This window comes from Cylas formicarius, unplaced genomic scaffold (assembly GCF_029955315.1).
Source record: "Cylas formicarius isolate icCylForm1 unplaced genomic scaffold, icCylForm1.1 PGA_scaffold_2__14_contigs__length_35257938, whole genome shotgun sequence".
In the NCBI taxonomy this organism is placed as follows: domain Eukaryota; kingdom Metazoa; phylum Arthropoda; class Insecta; order Coleoptera; family Brentidae; genus Cylas; species Cylas formicarius.
This window is the reverse complement of record NW_026844319.1, coordinates 32242576-32262976: the sequence shown is the minus strand read 5'-3', so window position 1 is coordinate 32262976 and position 20401 is coordinate 32242576. Positions and strand designations below refer to the sequence as shown.

General features: G+C 35.8%; 1 protein-coding gene across 1 annotated transcript in view; it reads left to right on the top strand.

The window, feature by feature from the left end:
• The window catches only part of LOC132697914 (protein apterous), a 251214-nt gene that overhangs the window by 76552 nt on the left and 154261 nt on the right, over positions 1-20401 (top strand). The window contains exons 2-3 of the mRNA XM_060663678.1: positions 10131-10573; positions 12585-12785. Of these exons, the coding sequence (XP_060519661.1) occupies positions 10131-10573; positions 12585-12785 (644 nt within the window). The remainder of the gene's footprint in view (positions 1-10130; positions 10574-12584; positions 12786-20401) is intronic.

The following is a 20401-nucleotide window of genomic DNA, read 5'->3' as shown; positions in this document are numbered from 1 at the left end:
GGGATAATTTAGTTTACACAGTATCGTAAATTCTGCGTCGGTTTTTGCAGAGTCGAACATGCTGACGTTTTGCCAATCATCCTGTTGGCTTCTTCAGAGCTCGACTCGGCAAAAAACGACGCCGGAGGAAACCAGAAGTTTTGTAAAATGTATTACAGTAGCCTATGGAAGTTTCTTTGAAAAAAAAAGTATCGTAAATTGTGACTAGAGATAGTCTCAGGCTTTCGTCTATCATACAGGGTGCGCGAGATACTTGGAATAATATCACTGGAAATCGTTATTATTTGAACAATTTTTTTTTATTCATCAAAGTTTGTTGTGACTTTGAAATTCGGCGATAAGTTAAAAACACTTTATACAGGATGTATGTAAGTGCCACGAAGTGAAAACAAATGTTATCTATTCCAACAGATTTCTTTTTCTCTGACGTATTTTCATATGGGTTGAGGTCCACCATTATGAATTTTTTTGGTCGAGATAATGCGTCGTTTCGCCTACGTGGAAATTTTCGTTCCGACCACGTTCGCCACTTTAAAGACCGTCATTTCGAAATATACATACTTCGCAGCAAATTCCATTCCCGGCTTCGGAAAATGCCAATGATTATGTCGTTAGCCTATTAACTACGCAATCGTTGTTTTGACCCAGGAATGACGATTCTTTTCTGTTTCTCTAGCGCTCGCGTTATTAGAGTCGAACAACCATACTTAGCGAGATGATGATGATGATCGTTTAAATAATCGAGCCCCGTAATATCCCGACATCGACATGATGCGAAACTTAATATCTTTTTATCTGATTTTGCCATCTTTCGCGTTTAGTGCGGAATATTAATATTTAAAAAATGAGCTTGGAAACATGATGGACCTGGCTCTTTTTTAATCGCTCTTCTTCTTCAGATGCCTATCCACCCACTGAATATTAGCCATCTCTCTCTCTCTCTCGTGCTCAATTTATAGTCTTTTGCCCACAATCCAGAAGTTTTGCAATTAGTACTTCTCCATTTAACATTCGCTCAGTGCAGTGTATTTTCACAAGACCTCTATTCTACATATACTGGTGCTTTTCCACCCTTCCGCATCATAGAACAAGCATACATAGCATCTTACATATCGTAGGCCTACCTGTAGCTTAGTAAGCTTTTAAATGCTGCACGAACTGTTTCTTTTCCTGTCCACATGAAGCGAGCAGCCAAGATATTGATGTTTTTCCACTCGCTCATTATATACAGGCCAGTCACATGTCCTGTAACTCATTCGTGGCATAAGTTGAACGTCGATTGCCTCTCTTGTCAACTCGTTGAGCACCGAGCTTTAATATCAACTCATCTCAGCTCAGGAGAGTACATAATTCATTTGTTTTTTTTTTCTAGGAAAGAAATTTACTGAATTTTGTTCAAATTTCCCTATTTATAACTAAAACTTATTTCAAATGAGGTATTACTAGGTATTCTAGGTATTCTCTCCTGGTGAGTAACTTTTTTCGTTGCTGAATGTAGGTATTACCGAAAAATATTGAGAATTGATTTTTATTTCAAAGGCGGTAGAGAAACGTGAACAAAATCGGGTTAGTTTCGAATGACGAATGAATATATAGGATGTGCTATAAAAAAGAACTCAATAAAACGCCACTCCACGACAGCATCTTATTTTTGAAGCAACCTGTTTGTTCCATCTAAAATGGCATACTAATTTTTATTTCGATAACAGTGAAACATAGGTGTGGAGAACCCTGAACAAAAGCTACTTGGTTGAAGTGGCAACACTGCATACTTTAGAATATTTTAGAGCATCAGTTTTCAGAGAGTAAATTCACTGATCCCTTCGCTGGATACTCTTCGCATGTTTTAAGTGTCGATTTAATAATTCGAACCGCTTCTCCTAGAAGCGCTAAAATCTCAAAAAATACCTACCAAGTGCGCCGTCAAAATGTCAAAAATAGCGACACGTTGCCAGATCGCATTTTATATGCATCGAGGCGAAATGAAAGGCGGCGTTGACATTTTGACGTATACTCTCAGTGGATTAACGGCCTATTAAAGCCCTCAATCCTAATTCTTATTAAATAAATTAATACGTGACGTAAGTACTTGCGTGTTGCTAAAGGCGCATTTTCACAAGAACAAGTAATAAATCTGCTGTCTCTTTTTGGATATGCTTGCATGCCCGTTTAGCATGTGATGTTGGCTGCATAATTACTATTCATTCTTGTCCGATCGATAAGGGGTGGAATTCTTTTGTTTTGAATGCTAAAAAAGTAGCAACTAGGCAAAAAATCTGCGTATTGAAACGTTCAGTCTACTGTGCGTACTGGTGCGAATTAAAATTCAATAAAGATTTTATAAAAAGCGCCCATGCCTTCATTTAATTAACCTCTTAAAAAACGTTAGCGAATGAAATAAATAATCAATCAATAAGTTTACTTTTTAAAACATAATACGGATAATTCTAGTAATTTAAAAATATGTAGCTATTTATATGGGTTGCAGGGGATTTTTTTAAGCACTCCTTTGGCACGTCTAAATAAAATTGAAAAACACGTACTTCACACTCCTTTAAGTACGAGTGTTAATCGTCAAATGGTAACTTAGCGTGTTAAAGGTTACCGAATTAAATTTCCAAAATTTGTTACTCGTTATTAACAGCGAGGTCGATTTCGCTTTTGGACTCTTCGGAAGTACTAAAAATAAAAAAGGGTCACGAGATAATAGTGCCAGAAATAATTAGTAAGATTATTTTCGCCATCGCATCGGAAATAGACAATGATTTGCAACTGGAAATCAGGAGACCCAGACTTGGCGGTAGATAAGATTAATAGACGGTCTCTGGCTAAATTCTGCTTAATCTCCTTAAAGAAATGGCTTCTGAATTTTACCGTTATTCTGTAAGTTTAATGATACAGAAGGGTCTATGCGGACTAAAGATTTTTTCTACTTCAATACCTACAATTTCAATTCTCTGGATTTTATTAATATTCTTTACTGGCAGAAATATAATCGTGACAATGTAAGAACTTTACTGGTACATAAAAAGTAAGGTGCTTATGATGATGAATTATGCCTGAAATTTGACACAGAAATCGGAATTGAAAAAATTGGTGTTCCATTTTAAAAAAAAAACAACTTACTATCTATCTTACATCTATACATTTGCCAGTACAATCTTGCTTATGAATATTTTAAAATAATAGAAAATAAATTACAAATATCAAATACTCTCAATTTACGTGTGTCGGTTGATAATGAATCATTCAAACCATTATATTAAATCCACAGGATATCCTGGTTAGTTTCGACGTAGAATCCCCCTTACCACAGTCCCTATCCTGAAATTCTCAGATTATTTCAGATATATTAAGAATCTGGAACCAAACCTTCCCATCCTAATTGAAAAATGCTTGTCTTGAACACATTTTTCCTATAACGGTCAATGTTTCGAACAAACATTGGAAACACCTATCCATTTGTCGCGAATACATTTATGGAACAAAAAATAACATTTGTGAAGTGAATTCATAACGCTTAATTAAGCTTGAGTTGCGGAACTCGTCTGCTACCGTAAGTGTTATTTATTTTACGAATAACCCAGACAAAAGAAACTATTTTATCGTAGCCTACAAAATCAAACCGACCAGAAGAAGGGAGGAGGAACCAAAATAATGGATTGTATTAATTGAAGTTGCTTTTGGCCATAGCTCTACACTTAGTGTGGGATAATTATCCACTAACTAATTAGACAATTTATAACCCTTTAGATGTTATAATATAATATATTGAATTAGAGACTAATAAAAATCTCCCATTCTTAGACATTCTTATCAATAGGAAATCATACCTAAGACTGAGCCATTCTGTTTACGGAAAACCTACGCACATCACATCACTATCCAACCCAAAAATAGTCGCTGAACTCGCTGAGTTAAAACACCTTACACCTGCTCTTCTCTCTAGTAAATTCCACACTAAAGATATTAAGCGTTCCATCACAAAGTACACTTCACCACAACCTTCCGAAGACAACGAGTCCACACTTGCCACTCTTTCCTTCCTTATATTCAAAATATCAATGCCCACATGTCAAAAATCAACATTTTCGAGCCGTCAAAGACAAAATTCCGTTTGAGATACTCGGAGTTTATAGCGTTCCATTCATATGCGGCAAGAAATACATTAGGGAGACCGGACAAAAAATATCCACCATGCTCAAAAAACATGAGAGAGCCTTAGGGCTGCGAGATATAAACTCATCAGCAGTTACCGAACAAAATCACGAATTCAGGCATTAAATTTAATTCCCCTCCTTTAGCTCCTCTCCCCTCAAACAATATATAAGCAGTCTTATTAATTTTTTAAAGAAACTAGTGCAATACTTTTTACAAAACTTCTGGATTCTTCTTCATTTATCTACACTAGGAAAACCATCAAACTCTTGTCAACTACCAAACACAGGGACAAATCGTACGTTCCGGCAACGTCGCTTACAACCGACACCGCAGCATCACAGCGGAGAATGAACTGTCTAATTTTGTGTTCTGTGTTCGACCCGGGTCCATGCCCATATATGGTCAAGAATAAAAATCTCGCAATGCCAACACGTGTCTGTTTGATTTCTACTCAAAAAATCACAAGAAGTTAAGCTACGAATTTAGAGTTGTAACATTAAACGACTCAACAACTATAATAAATGTATCATCGCACTTTCGGAAACGGAGAAATTAGTTCGTTCCAAAAGGTTCCAACTTCGTCCTCGCCCCACGTATTATCCCCCCCCTTTCAAATGTTGAGTCTATCCTATACAAACCGCCATCTCAAACAGCTAATGAAATTCGATCGCAAACATATTGAGAAAAAAGCTCTCGACGCCTTTCGTCTAAAACCAAAAATTATGGGAACGCTACGTCGATAATACTCTTGTTATTTGGCTTCATGGCCAAGAAATCCTAGTAGAGTTTCTTAGACATTCAAAAATACGTTTCGCCTTAGAGTTGGATACTAATAATAAACTTCCATTCTTAAATATTCGTATCAGTAGAAAATCAGACCTGTTTGCACATCATCATGCGGCCCAAAAATCATCGGTTATGTCACTGGTCTGCAAAAAAAATTTTTTCTCTCCTTCTTGTTTTCATGCATGAATTCATCTTATTTTATGCTTTAAACACGGAATCTGATATACAAATAAGTACCACGCGTAGGTTTTTAATTTAATATTTATTTCATCAAAAAACAATATTATTATAGTATAAATTATTATAAGGAAATAAAAAAATGTGGCGGCTTGACTTTTACAGTAAAATATCCTAAATTATATTAACAAAACTAATAAATATCGGCAGTTATTTCATTATGGAGTGATAGAATTCAAATTATTTAGTAGTTTTGGTTAGTTTTGGATAGTTTTGGTTAGACAGATGGGTATTTATTACCATTATGAAGTAGAACGGCTTTCAAGCTTTTTTTTGAAGCATCAATAATAAGTATCCATTCACTAGAATCTTCTGGAAAACTTTGTTCTTGAAGAAGCCCTGCAGCATACAATATACCAAATCATCTTCTTTGGAGAAGTAACTTGTAAAACTTCCTTGCCTCGTACGAAAATATGAAACTCTGGTACTTTTAGCCAATAGATTCCACTGTTTTAACCTTGATCCGAGTAACTGCGCCTTAGATTTTGAAAGTCCCAAGTCTCTAACAAGATCATTTAAGTCGCCTTGTTCAAGTAAATGAGGTTCTGTAGATGGACATTGAGATCCAGATAAAGTGTATGAAGATGAAGATGTACTACCAGAAAGAAAACTCGATTGAGATTGTAGACCTAAAACATTTTTTATTTTGCTTGGAGTGTCTTTATCACGAGGAATTGATCTCTTGGCAGATAGGACGTTCGGATAAACAATCTTATCTCTATTTTTTTCGAGAAATAACAATCATCCTCATGATTTTGAGGCTCGCTCCAAATCGTTGGAATTGAAAACGGCATGGATTTGTGACTTTCTTCAAGCCAACCTCTCAACGTTCTTGAGCAGCTATTGCAGCATACTTTTGGCAACTAACTTTTATCTCGCTCATCGATAGAAAATCCAAAATACAGCTTATAAGCTGTTTTAACCAGATCGGTCATGACTGTGTTTTTAGTATGCATTCCCCACAAATGTAGCAAAAACAATGTGAGGAATTTTTACAAGTCCGTGGCATTTTGTAACCTAAAATCACAGAAAATTAATTTTAAAACAACGTTCAAACTTCTATTTTATATTTAGTGGTTCTACTTAAACGCCTTACCTCTGCTCTTCTCTCTAATAATTTCCACGTTAAAGGTATTTAGCGTTCCATCAAAAAATACACTTCACCACAACCTTCCAATAGCAATGAATCCGAAAGCAATCCTACACTTGCCACTGTGGTTCTTCCTTACATTCAAAACATCACTGACCACATATCAAAAGTTCTAAAGAAGTATAACGTCAAAACCAGAGATACGAACACAATCGCGAAACCGGATATAAAATTTTATTCGATTAAATTAAAAATCTTGCATGTAATCAATTCCTCTACAAACGAAAAGTCCAAGTCTCTACCTGTCACCAATATGGGAATCAGTCATCCGAAACGGTGTTTATGCCCCTCATTTAGCTCCGCCCCCCTCAAACAATATATAAGCAGCTACAGAGTAAAATGCAAGCCAGTTCTAGTCAAGCTCTGAAGAAGCCAACAGGATGATTGGCGAAACGTCAGCAGCTTCGACTCACCAAAAACAGAAGCTTTGTAAAAAGTAATATATCAGCAGGTACAGCACTGGTACTGAGAACCTGCTTGTTCCTAATCAACGTGCTGATTGACGCTGCCAGAATTTTCCCCTGGCGTCCCAAGATCCTCTACGCACGGGAATACGGATAAGCAAACAAACAACAAATAAAAGTAATGTATTCGTGCCAGCGGCTGAAATTGCGGCCGTTCCACGCTGATAAGGAACTTGATGAGAAAAAAGAGCGGACTTAATCCATCCCGATGAAATGTGCCGTTATCCTGAATAATGGCGGCACGATTTTTGTTTCTGGAGTAGATTTTGTCGCCGCCGAGTATAGACCGGGACACAGTTTATCGTACATAAATAACGCTAAGAAGATTTACGTATGATTTATTAGCACCGATAGTTAACCACGACAAGCATCTAGTTAAATTATCGATAAGGATTATACGAGTTAAGCTCCCGGGTCATTAATGAAGTTGCAAGTGCTTTTATTTTAATGGTTTATAGTGGAAAAGGAAACAGAGACAGCGAATATTGCTTCGGTATAATTTCATCGTTAAATTGGAATGACTGGGAGATATACTATTAGTTAACTAAACATAGACTAAGTATATAGATTATCAGTGTGTGAGTGGGTGGGTGGTTTCTCGTATCGTTGGGTTTTTATAAATCGCCACTATATACAGAATTGTGGATGATGAAAACACACCGATGCCTTTTTCTTCTTAAAATGCCATTCATTAAAGATCGGCAACAATTATGGCAAGTTCTTCTCTATTTTGTGCTCTCCTTAGTAATGTGCGTGAGTCCAATCCAGTCCAGTCTCTGATGATCTTCAGCCAATAGCATTGTCGGCGTCGGGGACCGCGTTTTCCCTCGATTTTACCTTCCATTATGAGTTGAAGGAAATTGTATTTATTATGTCTCATAAGATGACCGAGATTCTTTTTTTTATTGTATCGGGAAGATCCCATTCGTTGTTGGTTCGATGTCCCAAATTTGAAACGTCTATGGCATCCTTAACATTCTGCAATACACCCACATCTCAAACTCGACACCGCAAAGAAGTGTGGAAAATGTAGGAAATTCCTTATTTGTGCCCAAATGCCCAAATACCTGAACTTCGAGACTCTTGGTATTGGTGTTCCATCTACAGTTATGTTCATGCCTTGGTTTGGATTACGATTTATTGCCATAACCGCTTCCAGCATAACTAATCTCTAATAACGATCTCGGGAATCGAAAAAGAACACAAAAAAGCCGGACAACCCAACACTGGACGAGGATAATTTCAACTTATTCATTAAACCGGTTTACGTGAACAGCAAACGCATCTGACTTCGTCGACCTCTTTCAATTACTGACCATTCTTGAAATGAGATTTAAAAGTAACTACCCGCATACCTATCAAGCGTGGAGTTGGGCAAGGATGCTTTTTGAGGCCTATGCTCTTGAATGTGTACTCAGAATCAGTATTTCTTGCGGGATCAGAAGGTAATATGAGATGGGCAGTCTGCTGGGTCTACTCGCAGTAGGTCTCAGGGTAAATACCAAGAATACAAAAGTCATGGCGACAATAAGAAACGTAAGAGATAACTAGTTGTGTCGTGGACACTCAAAGTAACTCGAATGAAGGATTGCCGCATTGAATGAACAAGGAACACAACAGCCTATTTGGTCCTATACTCCTGGTCAAAGAACATCAGAAACTGGACTAGCTTCGCCTCACATACCTTGGCGACAAAACCTGATATAGAGAGGAATTTGATAATATCTTTGCCGATTTTTACTGAATCATGATGGTACTGTATGAAGACGATAACTATACGTTTTACTAATCTTATGTTTAATAAATATTTTGTTATGTTTCGCTTTTATTTCTAATATTCTAAAAATCATGGTACTAGGGTTGATATAAAGCCGAAAAGAAGAAATTCACGCCATATTTAAATGAACGAAAATTGCCCAATAATGTTATTTTTTTTTGGGAATATTTGGCTATAGGACTAATTGAAATAGTTGTTGGATTTTTGTCAGTATATTTTTTTATTTTGTTGCCCTATATTATGTTTTAGTTTACTCTTACCTTAGTGTTACGAAGAATTGATATATAAAAAATTATAAAGGCCGAAAAAGTTCAAGGTTTTTGGCATTTATTTGTGTGTACAAAAACGGCCTAACATTTTTGGAAATAAATATGTTTTCGTTCATAAGAATTATAAAAACGTCTTAGATATGTTACCCGATCATAAAAAAATAAAAATAGGTTAAAACTAGGTTTTTACTGAAAAACACAACTCGCTTTCATTTACATTTTAGTACCCCAGTTGACTTTCCTGCTTCTTTATGATTTCCAAAATTTCAGGCTGTATTGTTGTGATATTGTGTAATGTAACCATGAATTTCTTTGGGAATACCCTCAAATATATAAGAATTTTTTATTCTTTCAATAAATATAATTTTCTACTTTTGGTGGCTGTATGTAAAATATCAAAATTGTCGTCAAAAATGTGTTTTTCTGTGTTTAAATGCGTATAATTAGAATCTAGACTATTGTTTTTAAACGCTCTTTTATTATCGTTAATGCGTTTCTTGAAGAATCTACCTGGTTATCCAGTATACATTTTATTTTTGAGATTTTGAACATTTTGTTTTATTTATTTTTTTATTTTCCTATTGTGTTGTTAGTTCTTAAAGCTATTTTTAAACCACATTTTGACAAATGTTTTGAAACTTTTGCACTGGGTTCTCCTATGTATGTAATTGTTTTAAATTGTTCGTGTTCTGCACTAGGTTTCGGATAAATAGAGTTTACTGTTGTCTGGATTTGTTTTTTATTTATAATTTTATCGATAATGGACAGATTGTAGCCGTTGTTTAGTGCAGTTTGTTTGTTTGTTGTAATTTTCTGTTGAGAGTGGCTTATTAAGATGTTTGCGTATAGAAGAGCGAAATGCAGCCATTTTGTGTGTATAACGGTGATTTGAGCTGTTGTGTATGACTGTGTCCGTGTGTGAAGGTTTATGTTAAATAGAAAAATCTAATTTGTTTTGCGTTTTCGTAATAGTTAAGTCTAAAAAATTAATAGAGTTATCCTGTTCAATCTCTGAACTTTGAATTCTTATTTATTTTGTTATATGGATTTTCATCAAGTAAAAACCACCTCAGTTTAGTTTTACTGTGTACCTGCTTATATATTGTTTGAGGGGGCGGAGCTACAGGAGCTAAGTTTGTTTGGTTGCTTATGGATTGCTATAGATTCTAGAATTTTTCGTTCTTGGAAGAATTGATTACGTGCACGAATTTGCCAGTGCTTCTGCTGCATCTCTCTAGGACATTGCATTGTTTGTCATTGAAAACTCGATATTAAATCTGTTGCAGCAGCAAAACGAACAATACATTGGCCCGGCGTACGATCCATCACGAGACCTTTCGCCCAATCTGCCTTCATGCGATTCCTCATCTATGGGTGATCCGTCGGCGGCGACTGGCATCCCGGGCGACCCCAGCATCACCTCCAGCGGCGGAGGTAGCGGCCGAGGCAGCGCGTGCAGCACCCCTTCGAACAACAACCACCAGTCCTGCGGGTCGGACATTTGTCGTCCGCCACCGAATCATCCCGCTTGTGCCAACGATTCCTGCCGCACCCTGTCGAATCATTCGTCGGGCAATGCCGAACCTTGCCGATCGGTCGTACCGTTCGGGCGGCCTGCCCGATCCGTGACACCTGCCGAATTGAGGAGACCGCAGTCCTCGTTCGAGCATCACATACCGAAAATAGAGCCGGAGCAGCCACCTTCGAACCCACCAACGCCACCGTCTAGGTAAGGTTTTATCGAGACGTACGCGGTTATTCTGTAAGGCGTCAGTTTTCCTTTTTCAATAATTAAAGTGTTAAAAACAAACAAGGGAAATTTGAGCAAGACTTCTGTTAAAGATGAGTCAGGCTCTACTGGAAGAGCAGCGCTTTGAAGATACTGTAGAAAAAATACTTTTGTGCTTTACTAACCAACTAAGCAAAACAGCACGAGAAATTACAAAGTCGTTGGAGGATGTTCTCCAAAAAAGAAGTGTGTTTACCAACCTAACTCTCAAAAGACGATTGCTAAAATTAAAGCACAAAATACATGAAATGTAAGGGGGCCATTTTCACCAGTTCGACTCCATAATTCGGCAACTAGAAAGTGTCGCATCAAAAGTTGAAGACGAAGATAAAGTTATTCTGTAAGGCATCAATTTTCTTTTTCAATAATTAAAGTGTTAATCAAGAGACACGTCCCTACCACAAGATAACCATGCATAAATCCAAACAAGCGAAATTGGAGCAAGACTTCTGTTAAAGATGAACAGGCTCTCTACTGGAAGAGAAGCACTTTGAAGATACTGCAGAAAAAATACTTTCGGGCTTTAGAACAGAGGCCATGTCGATTATTATACAATGTGTAAGTGACTTTGATATAATCAAAGATGCCAAAACAGCGAGAGAAATGTTAAAGTCGTTGGAGGATGTTCTCCAAAAAAGAAGTGTGGTTAGCAAGCTAATTCTCAAAAGACAATTGCCAAAATTAAAGCACAAAAAAACCAGAAATTGTCGTATCAAAGGTTGAAGACGAAGATAAAGTTTGTCATCTTTTATTAACATTGAATGAATATTATGAAGCAGCAATCACCGCAATGGCTCCTAAAGTGACAATGATTTTGTAAAATCTTGTTTTCTTGGTGAGGAACTCAAGGTAAAAGCTAAAAAAGGACTAGGTCATTCAGAAGCGATATTCAAAAGACTCCATATACATGCTACAAATGCGGAAAGGCAAACTTGCAGAGAAGAAGAACTACTAGGATTGGTGGGTTGATTCATTCAATGTCTACTCCAGAAGGCCATAAATATTTTCTAGATAATGTTGTGGAATTCGTGTTAAATTTCTTTAAAAAAGTATTTAGTTCATTGTAAAGAATGCTAAAGACGTCGAAAAACAAATAATTGTAAATATAACGGCATTTTGTCCAATATCTACCCTTGAAAGTAATAATTTAAACGAGGAAGATGCATTTAAGACCACGAAATGGAGAGAAGCTATTACAAAAGAATTAGATTCACATATAAAGCTAAAGACATGGTGCAAATCAGATTTACCAGAAGGAAAATCTGCACTTGAATCCACATGGGTATTTAGGACAAATTAATATAGGATAAAGAACGCAATACTTGTCCCTAAAGGATTTCAACTAAAGGTGAGGAATCTATTTGTACCCGTCTACTCGTCTGTAACAAGAATATCAACAATAAGACTATTAATATCATTCCAGCAATTTTGAATGGGAAACTTGAAAGTGAAGTTCACATTTATGCTACAATGGAGCATTATACAGACCATAAAGGTGTGAAATTTGATAAAGACAGGGTGTTGTCGAAACAATTGTCATATCAAAATATACAATTTCGTGAAAATCTGAACTTTTAGTTCTTATTTATTTTGAGGAATCCAGATGCTTTAAAAGCAGTGTTACAGTAGCCTGTGGATGTTTCTTTGAAAAATCAACATTCTTCTTCTTCTTCTTCTTTTTTAAGTAGTTCTGTGGACAGCGACTTCCTTTTTCGAGTGGTCGTTGGATTGTGGCAGTTTTCAAAGACGCTATGATAATAGACTTCCAAATTAATTGATTAAATCCAACGAAATGTCCTTAAGTGTGAATCAACAATCAACACTAAAATAGTGTCGTTTTGTAAGAACTCATTTGTATCTGTGTTTGACAGCTAACTACTACTAACTACTACTACTACTAACCTATTTCGTTTTTAAGCTAGTGGTAGCTGACGCTTTGTCTTTTTTGCAGCTGCGCGGATGACAGTGCGGTGGGTGTGGTGGTGTGCGCGGGGTGCGGTACGCGGATCACAGACAGATACTATCTCCAAGCGGTCGAGAGAAGGTGGCACGCAACTTGTTTGCAGTGTTGTCAGTGTAGAAACAGTTTGGACGGGGACATAACCTGTTTTTCCAGAGACGGTAACATATACTGCAAAAAAGATTACTATAGGTAAGTCTTTCACCATTAATCAGGGTGCCAATGAATTTCTCTCTGATGCACGTTATATTATTAAAGAAGGAGAATACTTAAAATGTATTTTATTATGTATTGCATTATCTACAATTATTATATTACTATAATCGCAGCGAACAAGCTAATAATAATATATTTTCTTTACTTTACTAAATAAACTAAGTTACTTAGTACACAGTTAAAATAATTAAACTAAATACTGAGGAACATTTTATTAACTTTACTACATCTTATTTTCTTAATAGATGATATTTTCAGTTGTATGAATGGTTTCGTGAATGTAGTGAGATACGTACCTACTGTCGCCATATTGGATATACTTAAGATTTGGCAGATTGTTATTCTGGAATTAGCAGCAGCAATATGGGAATGCATCAGAAAACGAAATGTGGGATGTTTTGAAGTTAAGGAAACACAACAATACAAGACAATACTTCTGTATAGTACGTCCCAATTCAAATTTATTTCCATAGTAAAATTGTTTGAGCAATATCTACATGAACACAATAAAAATAGCTAAGTTTCGTGAATATCTTTTTTTTTTTTTTAATTTATAAAACAAAAACCTAGTATTCGACATAGGGACATATACAGAAAAATAAAAAAGGTAGATGCTATTTTGCACACAACCACTTGTTCTGAGCTAGATTGTGATAATCAAGGGCAGCCAAGAGTTTTGTGGCTTCTGTATTCTGCGCTACTAAGCAGGGACCGTAAAATAAATCACAATATATGATTTGGGATAGGACATGACCTCAGAAGTTCTTGAATACTATTTTAGTACAGTAGTAGTTATGGATAACCTGGATAAAACAAAATTAATGAACTGGTTAACCACTGTTACATACAGGGATGTCTGGTAGTAATATTATAGGACATCTCCTAATCAGCTGGGAACTGACTTAGAGTACCTCAATGCGTAGAGTAGAGGAACTATCTAAGCTCCTCGCGGAGGTACTCTATCCAATACAGAGACTTCTTATAAAGGAGAGGAATAAAATGTGTAAGCATAATAGATCAAGAAGTCAATTCAGAATTGCAGGAATGCTGACTTTTTCACCCTAAAGAAAAAGAATACATAACATAATTTGTTAACGATTTGAGCAAATAACAAAAATTCAAACACATTTGAGATAACAAGAGACATGAGCCCCTATTTACAGATATTTTGTATTAATTTATACACTAAAAATAGAAAGAAGAGAGTGATGTTAATAACAGCGTGCAGCTGCTATTTGAACGCATTTAGTTAATCTTTAACATTTTAATTTCATTCAATTAGAAACGCTTGAAAATTTCCAGTAATTAAGCTGGAGGCTGAAGATTCATTTTAATAATATGTACTTCAGACCGTAAGCTGATTCCGTGTAACCATATTTAAAAAAAGTAGATACTGTGCGAGAGAGTAACTAATGTGTAGAATGCCATAGATCCAGCGCAGACAAGAGTTTTGTGGCTTCCTTATTGTGTAGTGTTAAGCAGGGACCACAGAGAACATCACAATATGTAATTTGGGATAAGAGTTATGAATCTCAAAGTAACGATTTGAGAGACCTATAAAACATATTGTAAAACATTTTTTTTACTTTACAATCTTATGCAAAGGACAATTCAATAATATTGACATATTTGTAAATGAAATTTGCAGCCAACGCATACAAAACTGAATACAGAAAAACTGTAGCAATAGTACAAGTATCATCTTACTTTATACTATAACAAGTTTTTATTTATTTTTTTTTCAAAAATACCAAAAAATTTGTAGGATTTTGCAAAATGAAAAACACCAATAAGAAGTATCAAAAAATTATTATATTAAAGAATAATGAAGGAATAACATTAAAATCTAGCTAATCCACATCGAGTCCATCAACATCTTTAACTATACGTCTATCTGATTTGAAGCTGCTATAAAAAGGCAGTGCCCGTTATAAGATGCACCATTTCGTTTATGTTCTTAAGATTCTTTTCAGAGATTGGTTTACCATTTGGAACTAATGGTTGTGGATGATCTTCCTCTCAGATTTTTCTATATTTTTTGCCAGGTATTCATTGGCTAAATTATTTTCTTTAACTAAGATTATAAAATCGCTTAGTTTCTTTTTTCTCCTGTTTCTTTTTGTCGTTTGTTTACAATTTTTTTTCAATATTTGGAACGCCATGAAAATTATCAAGTGGTTTTATTTTAAGGCAGCTTCTCATAATATCAATATAGTCATCAGGCGTATAAACACGTTGGAATGATTTTAATTTGCATTCTATATGGCTGAAATCCGAGTCGTTCGGTAAGAAACTGTGTGCCGACATTAGAAAATTTAGGGTAATTGTTTCGAGATTTTTGGTATTTTGTAAAATATATATAAGGAAAAGAGTCATTTTAATATTTCTGTTGTGCTGAGAATTCCAGCATTATATGCTATGAACTGCCTTTTATAGAACATAATATTTGTGGGTATTCATGATAAAGTTTTTTTTTTTGGAGATAAAAGATGCAAGCACTCGTATTCATCATTGCCTTCAGCATTTTCAAAATCTTCTTTGCGCAATGTCCCAGCTTCGTTGCGTCGGTTTTTGTTGTGTCGAACTTGCTAATCATCCTGTTGGCTTCTTCGAAGCTTAAAAGTTTCGGTTAAGCTAGCATCCCACTTGTATTGTATTGTAATGTATTGTATAATTTAGTGTGTCAAATGAGGAATATGTTTTTTTATTCCTTTTTTACGAATGGAAAATGTTCAATTATTTATTAATTTTATTGTATACGTTTGAAGTCAGTGGCGCGCCTTGCGTTTGTTATTTAAACTATCGGAAAACAAGCGGTTTCAACGAAGCCCCCCCGTACGGCACAGAAGTTCGAGCATTGTGGACGTCCGGCTTTTGTAATAATTCAACCGGCATGATAAACTACGGAATCTGCGAAACACGCGGGCAAGAACCGTCCCTTTGTGAGGGGAATATTCAAACAATTCGCGTTTCGCCGACGTGGCGTATGCAGCGGCATTTGCAGGAATATGCTCGGCTACTGTTTAATATGACTCCGTGATTAATTGTGTTCTTGGTTTTATTAATGCCCCCGTTGACCGTACCGGTAGCCGCATGGTGCGGGCATCGATTTTGAGTCTTCACGGCACCGACGTGCGACGATCTTCTTCTTGGTCGCGCGACATTTTTCGAATATCACGTCATCGCGCAATCGGCAACCATTTCTCGACCGACTCTAGTTGGAAACGCGAAATTCCACTTTAAATTTTCAGCAGTATAATCACAACACAAAAATAAGTTTTTATTGAATTGACCTTGCTAACGTTTCGCCAATCATCATGTTCGCTTCTTCAGAGCTTGACTGAAACTGACTAGCGGACACGGTGTTGTCTAAACAATTGTCATGTCAAAATATATAATTTCGTGAAAATATGAACTTTTAGTTCTTATTTATTTTGATAAATGGATTTTCATCAAGGAAAAGCTTCAGTTCAAGTCAAAACTTGGGCAAAATTCGCATAGAGCTGAAAATTCGCAGAGACGTTAAATATACCATATAGATGAAATGTCAAAAATCCTCTTCGATTCGACTTGTGCAAAAAAATGTATTCATGATCAAACGTAAAAAATTTAATTTTGTATTTGTATAAGATTGTATCCTATTAATTGAAAGTATGGTGATGTTGATAATTTTAAAAGTGGACTGGGTTTTCTTCTAAATTTTGTTTCAATGGATAATTGTCTACTTCTATTTCAACAATTATTTCTTCTTCTTGCAGAATCTCGGTTCGCTGTTCTAACAAAAAGGGACGCATCAATTGTCTCTTCATTAGAATCATCAGTCCGGCCCGGACAAATAATCCCACTTTTTGACAGTCCCAATTCTTACAACCCGTCTTGCAGTTACAGAAATTAGTATCGAGCAGTTTTTCTGGAACAGACTGGAGTAGATTTTGAATTGGCTCCAGATAATGAACTGTTTATTTCCAACCCCATTCTTCTGGATTCAGCTCACTGCCTAGCCACACTTGAACTTGATAATACACGAGATACAAATGCTGACGGAAATAAGCAGATGTTGGAGGTATACAGGACAACTGTTTCTCCTTTTATCTATTGAGTCATTGAGCATTCCAACCAGGCAATAATAGATTTTTCCATTTTCCATATAACCATAAAATACCTACTTTTTTAAGTAAGGATATTGTTGTGTCATGTTCTGCACAAATATGTTATAGCCTACTACACCATCTCCTTGATAGATTTGTATTGGCACACGAGTGTTTTCTGCGAAATGTTGTGCTGGAGGAAGTGTATTTGTTTGTATTGTTGTCTTATTGGAAAATATAATTATTTGTCTTAACTTTTGAATTGTTTTGAATCTGGCTTTTTCGTTACCTTCTTTTTTTTTCTATTTCTCTTCTAGATAGTAGGTAATTATGTAAACAACATTCTATTAAATTAGTAAACGGTTGCATACATTTACAGACGAAAAGGTGACATTTAAGTCAAATAATTTCTTCTATTCATAGGCGTAACAACGATTTACTAAATGTAGGAAGCAAGTAATTGAGACCTTGTTTTTTGGTTTGCTTTTACAGATTACTGTATTTTATTTCCAGTCTAGGATTGCGATAGAGATACCGCCTAAGGAGAAAAACTGACCATATGATCGTGTACAAGGTGACAATATGGTAAAATTTATTGCACGGTGTATTTTCTCGGAAAAACTCTCTAATAGAATATATTTGATTTGATTATTTTATATGTCGCTACACGCGTTCATATTATATTGCTAAAATGCGATTTCTGTCTCCAGAAACCAAAAAAAAAAATGTGCGTGTTGTTAATTAATACGCGTTTTATCCCGTCACACACACGCGCGCCTCTGTACACACATGCCGTTTTAGTTATTAGCGGAGGAAAAAAAAAACACTCCGACCTACTGCAAAACAAAATGGAAAGGATTAAGTCGAAGTGAAGGTTATTTTAAGCTAAGCAATCTCAGGCGTTTCACATTTTAATAGGATTTAATTCGTTCTGGCGGTCCGTTAAAATATTTACATAAACTCCTCAAAGAAGTGGACTGTCTGGACGACAAACAAAATAATTTCATACCGGGTATTAATTTGGTCTTATTTTTTGATCCACAAACCATCGATTCAGTGTTACCACGCTCGCTACGTTTTTCTTCATGAAAAACGAGTTTTTTATTTAGTGAAAGTAATCGAAATTTATTTTCTCCCACCTGCATTAATAAATCAACGTTATATAGTTAAAACTCCACATTTACATATACTTGCGAGGCTATTTATGAAAAACGGAAAACATGTTATTCCCTAGGGTGATTTTAACGTTTATATTGCCTAAAAACCTCTGAAATGAAAAATGAAAAAGTGTTATTATTACGATTGCCGCCTTTTATATTTCGGGATTTTCTTCGTCCTGCCATCTGGCGTCTAATGTTTTTATAGGAAAGTTTGACATTTTGAGGTTAGGTTTACTCGGTTAGATTTTGGCGAAATAGTGTTTTTTGTGATAAATTTTAAAAAATGTGACGATTAAACATGGAGCTTAATATAATTAATAATAATTTTTTACAACTTGCACGTGGACTAACTCAGCAACAATGCATCGATGTACTTAATTCGACTTTTGGAGTTGAAGCACCATCTAGGACTACCCTTTATAGCCGGTTTCGTGAATGTCGTCCAAAATCGGTTTTAGCACGGACGTTTACAATTTAAACAACTCCACGTCACACTTTACATATGACATGACTAAAACACAATGCATTGGATCAGTCTTTTAAATTACTTAACAATACCTATTCCACTCACCTGCGCGAAGTGTTATTATGATTAAATAATTAACTACACTGTAAACTATTTATAACTCCTCTATGTGCTTATTGCTATTTATTTTTTGTTTATTTTGTGTGTAGCCTTAATGTAAGTTTGGGAACAGGGACTCAAAATGTTTTATTTATAATACGAAATATTTGAAAATAGCAAAGCATGCCAAAAAGTAAACAGTCAGATACGATATAATTTTTTGCCTTTCGAAGGGATTGTAAAAAAGTAATAAACATAAATAATAACATTTTATTTTTATTTTAAATATCATTTGCCAAATTCGAGATAACCCGTAACATGGAAATTATTCTCTAAACCCAATTTTTTTTTCGGAGTTCTTTTATTCATATTTTAGGTTAAGATAAAGATATTGAGATGCGGTTTTCACCAGGTTGACATAAAACAAAGAGCTCGTATCGTTTTTTTTTGTTCAGAAAAATGTTTTTTTTTCGATTTTATTAAAAAACTCCTTCAACCTCAATAGTGTCACTCATAGCACCGTTGGTAGGTTAGAAACAGACCATTTTAAGGACTCCATGTGTATTGAAATTGGTTAAGACATTTTGGAGATTACGCCCCCTAGTGGCCATTCCAGAAACTCTAAATTAATTTCCAGCATTCCCTCTTGGCCAAGACGCTTAATTCTTTTTTGAAATTTCTGGGACGTTCCATTTATTTAATAACGTACCTCGTTGCCCTTACTAGCACTCGCGGTATATAATCTGGTGCTTAGACGGTGATGTTTACTGTCGAAGAATTTTTTGTTTTGGTCACAGACCAACATGTGAAAAAGAAATATAACCAACATTTGTTCTCAGGTTGCAAAGAAGGACTTTGACCCATACCAAAATAATCGGCCTTCCTCCGCTTCCGCCATGGAAAATCCGGGCCCATCCGGCCTTTAACCGGCGCGTATGGCTAAAACAGCGTGGCCGGCCACACCTTATACACTTAAAACATTCACCAAACACTTTCGAAACAAAAATCATACGATCCAAACCGATATCAAAGCTGGTTGGGACGAATATAGTTTTCTCCTTAAGCTGGCTCTCGTAGCACAACTATGCGTTTAAAAAGCATGTTTTAGATGTGACCGACTGGATGTGGGAAAAGTGAAAAGTGATGATTGGTTTTATCGAATGCTAAAGTGTATTGATCATCAGGGTGTCTAGGTATATAGTTTTTTTATTACAAATCCCGAAATATAAAAGGTAGCCCTCGTATTACAGTTGCTGGAGCACTGATCTTAAATGATTAGCAAAAGTTTACTAGCTAAGATTTGACGTTTGTGTTCTTTGATCGTTTATGAAATTGTTCTGCGTGACTGGCCTGCATAAACAACTGGGGATTCTGCACACAGCACAGGTCTTAACCAAGTGACCAATCAGAGTGTTACTTGTTTAGTTGAACAACAATGTTGCAAGGACAATTTATATGTGTTAACGAAAGGGTAATGCACACTGGTCTTCCTTTTTTTTAGAGAAATTTCCTGTCTTATTTTAGTAAACAGTGCAATAACTATAATTTACCTAAACCTTGGGGTATGGAATAGGTATGAAAAACAAATATTTTTCTAAAATTTTGCATAAAAAGCAAAATAAATACAGATTTTTAATTGCATTTAACCCAGTTTACGACATTAAGGCCGCTCATTTTATAAACGTCTTAAAAACGCGGCCGTCAGAGGTGTTTGCTCTGTCTACAACGGTCCACGACCCTAAAGACCGGTCGTAATAGCCGCCATTAAGTTTACTTTCG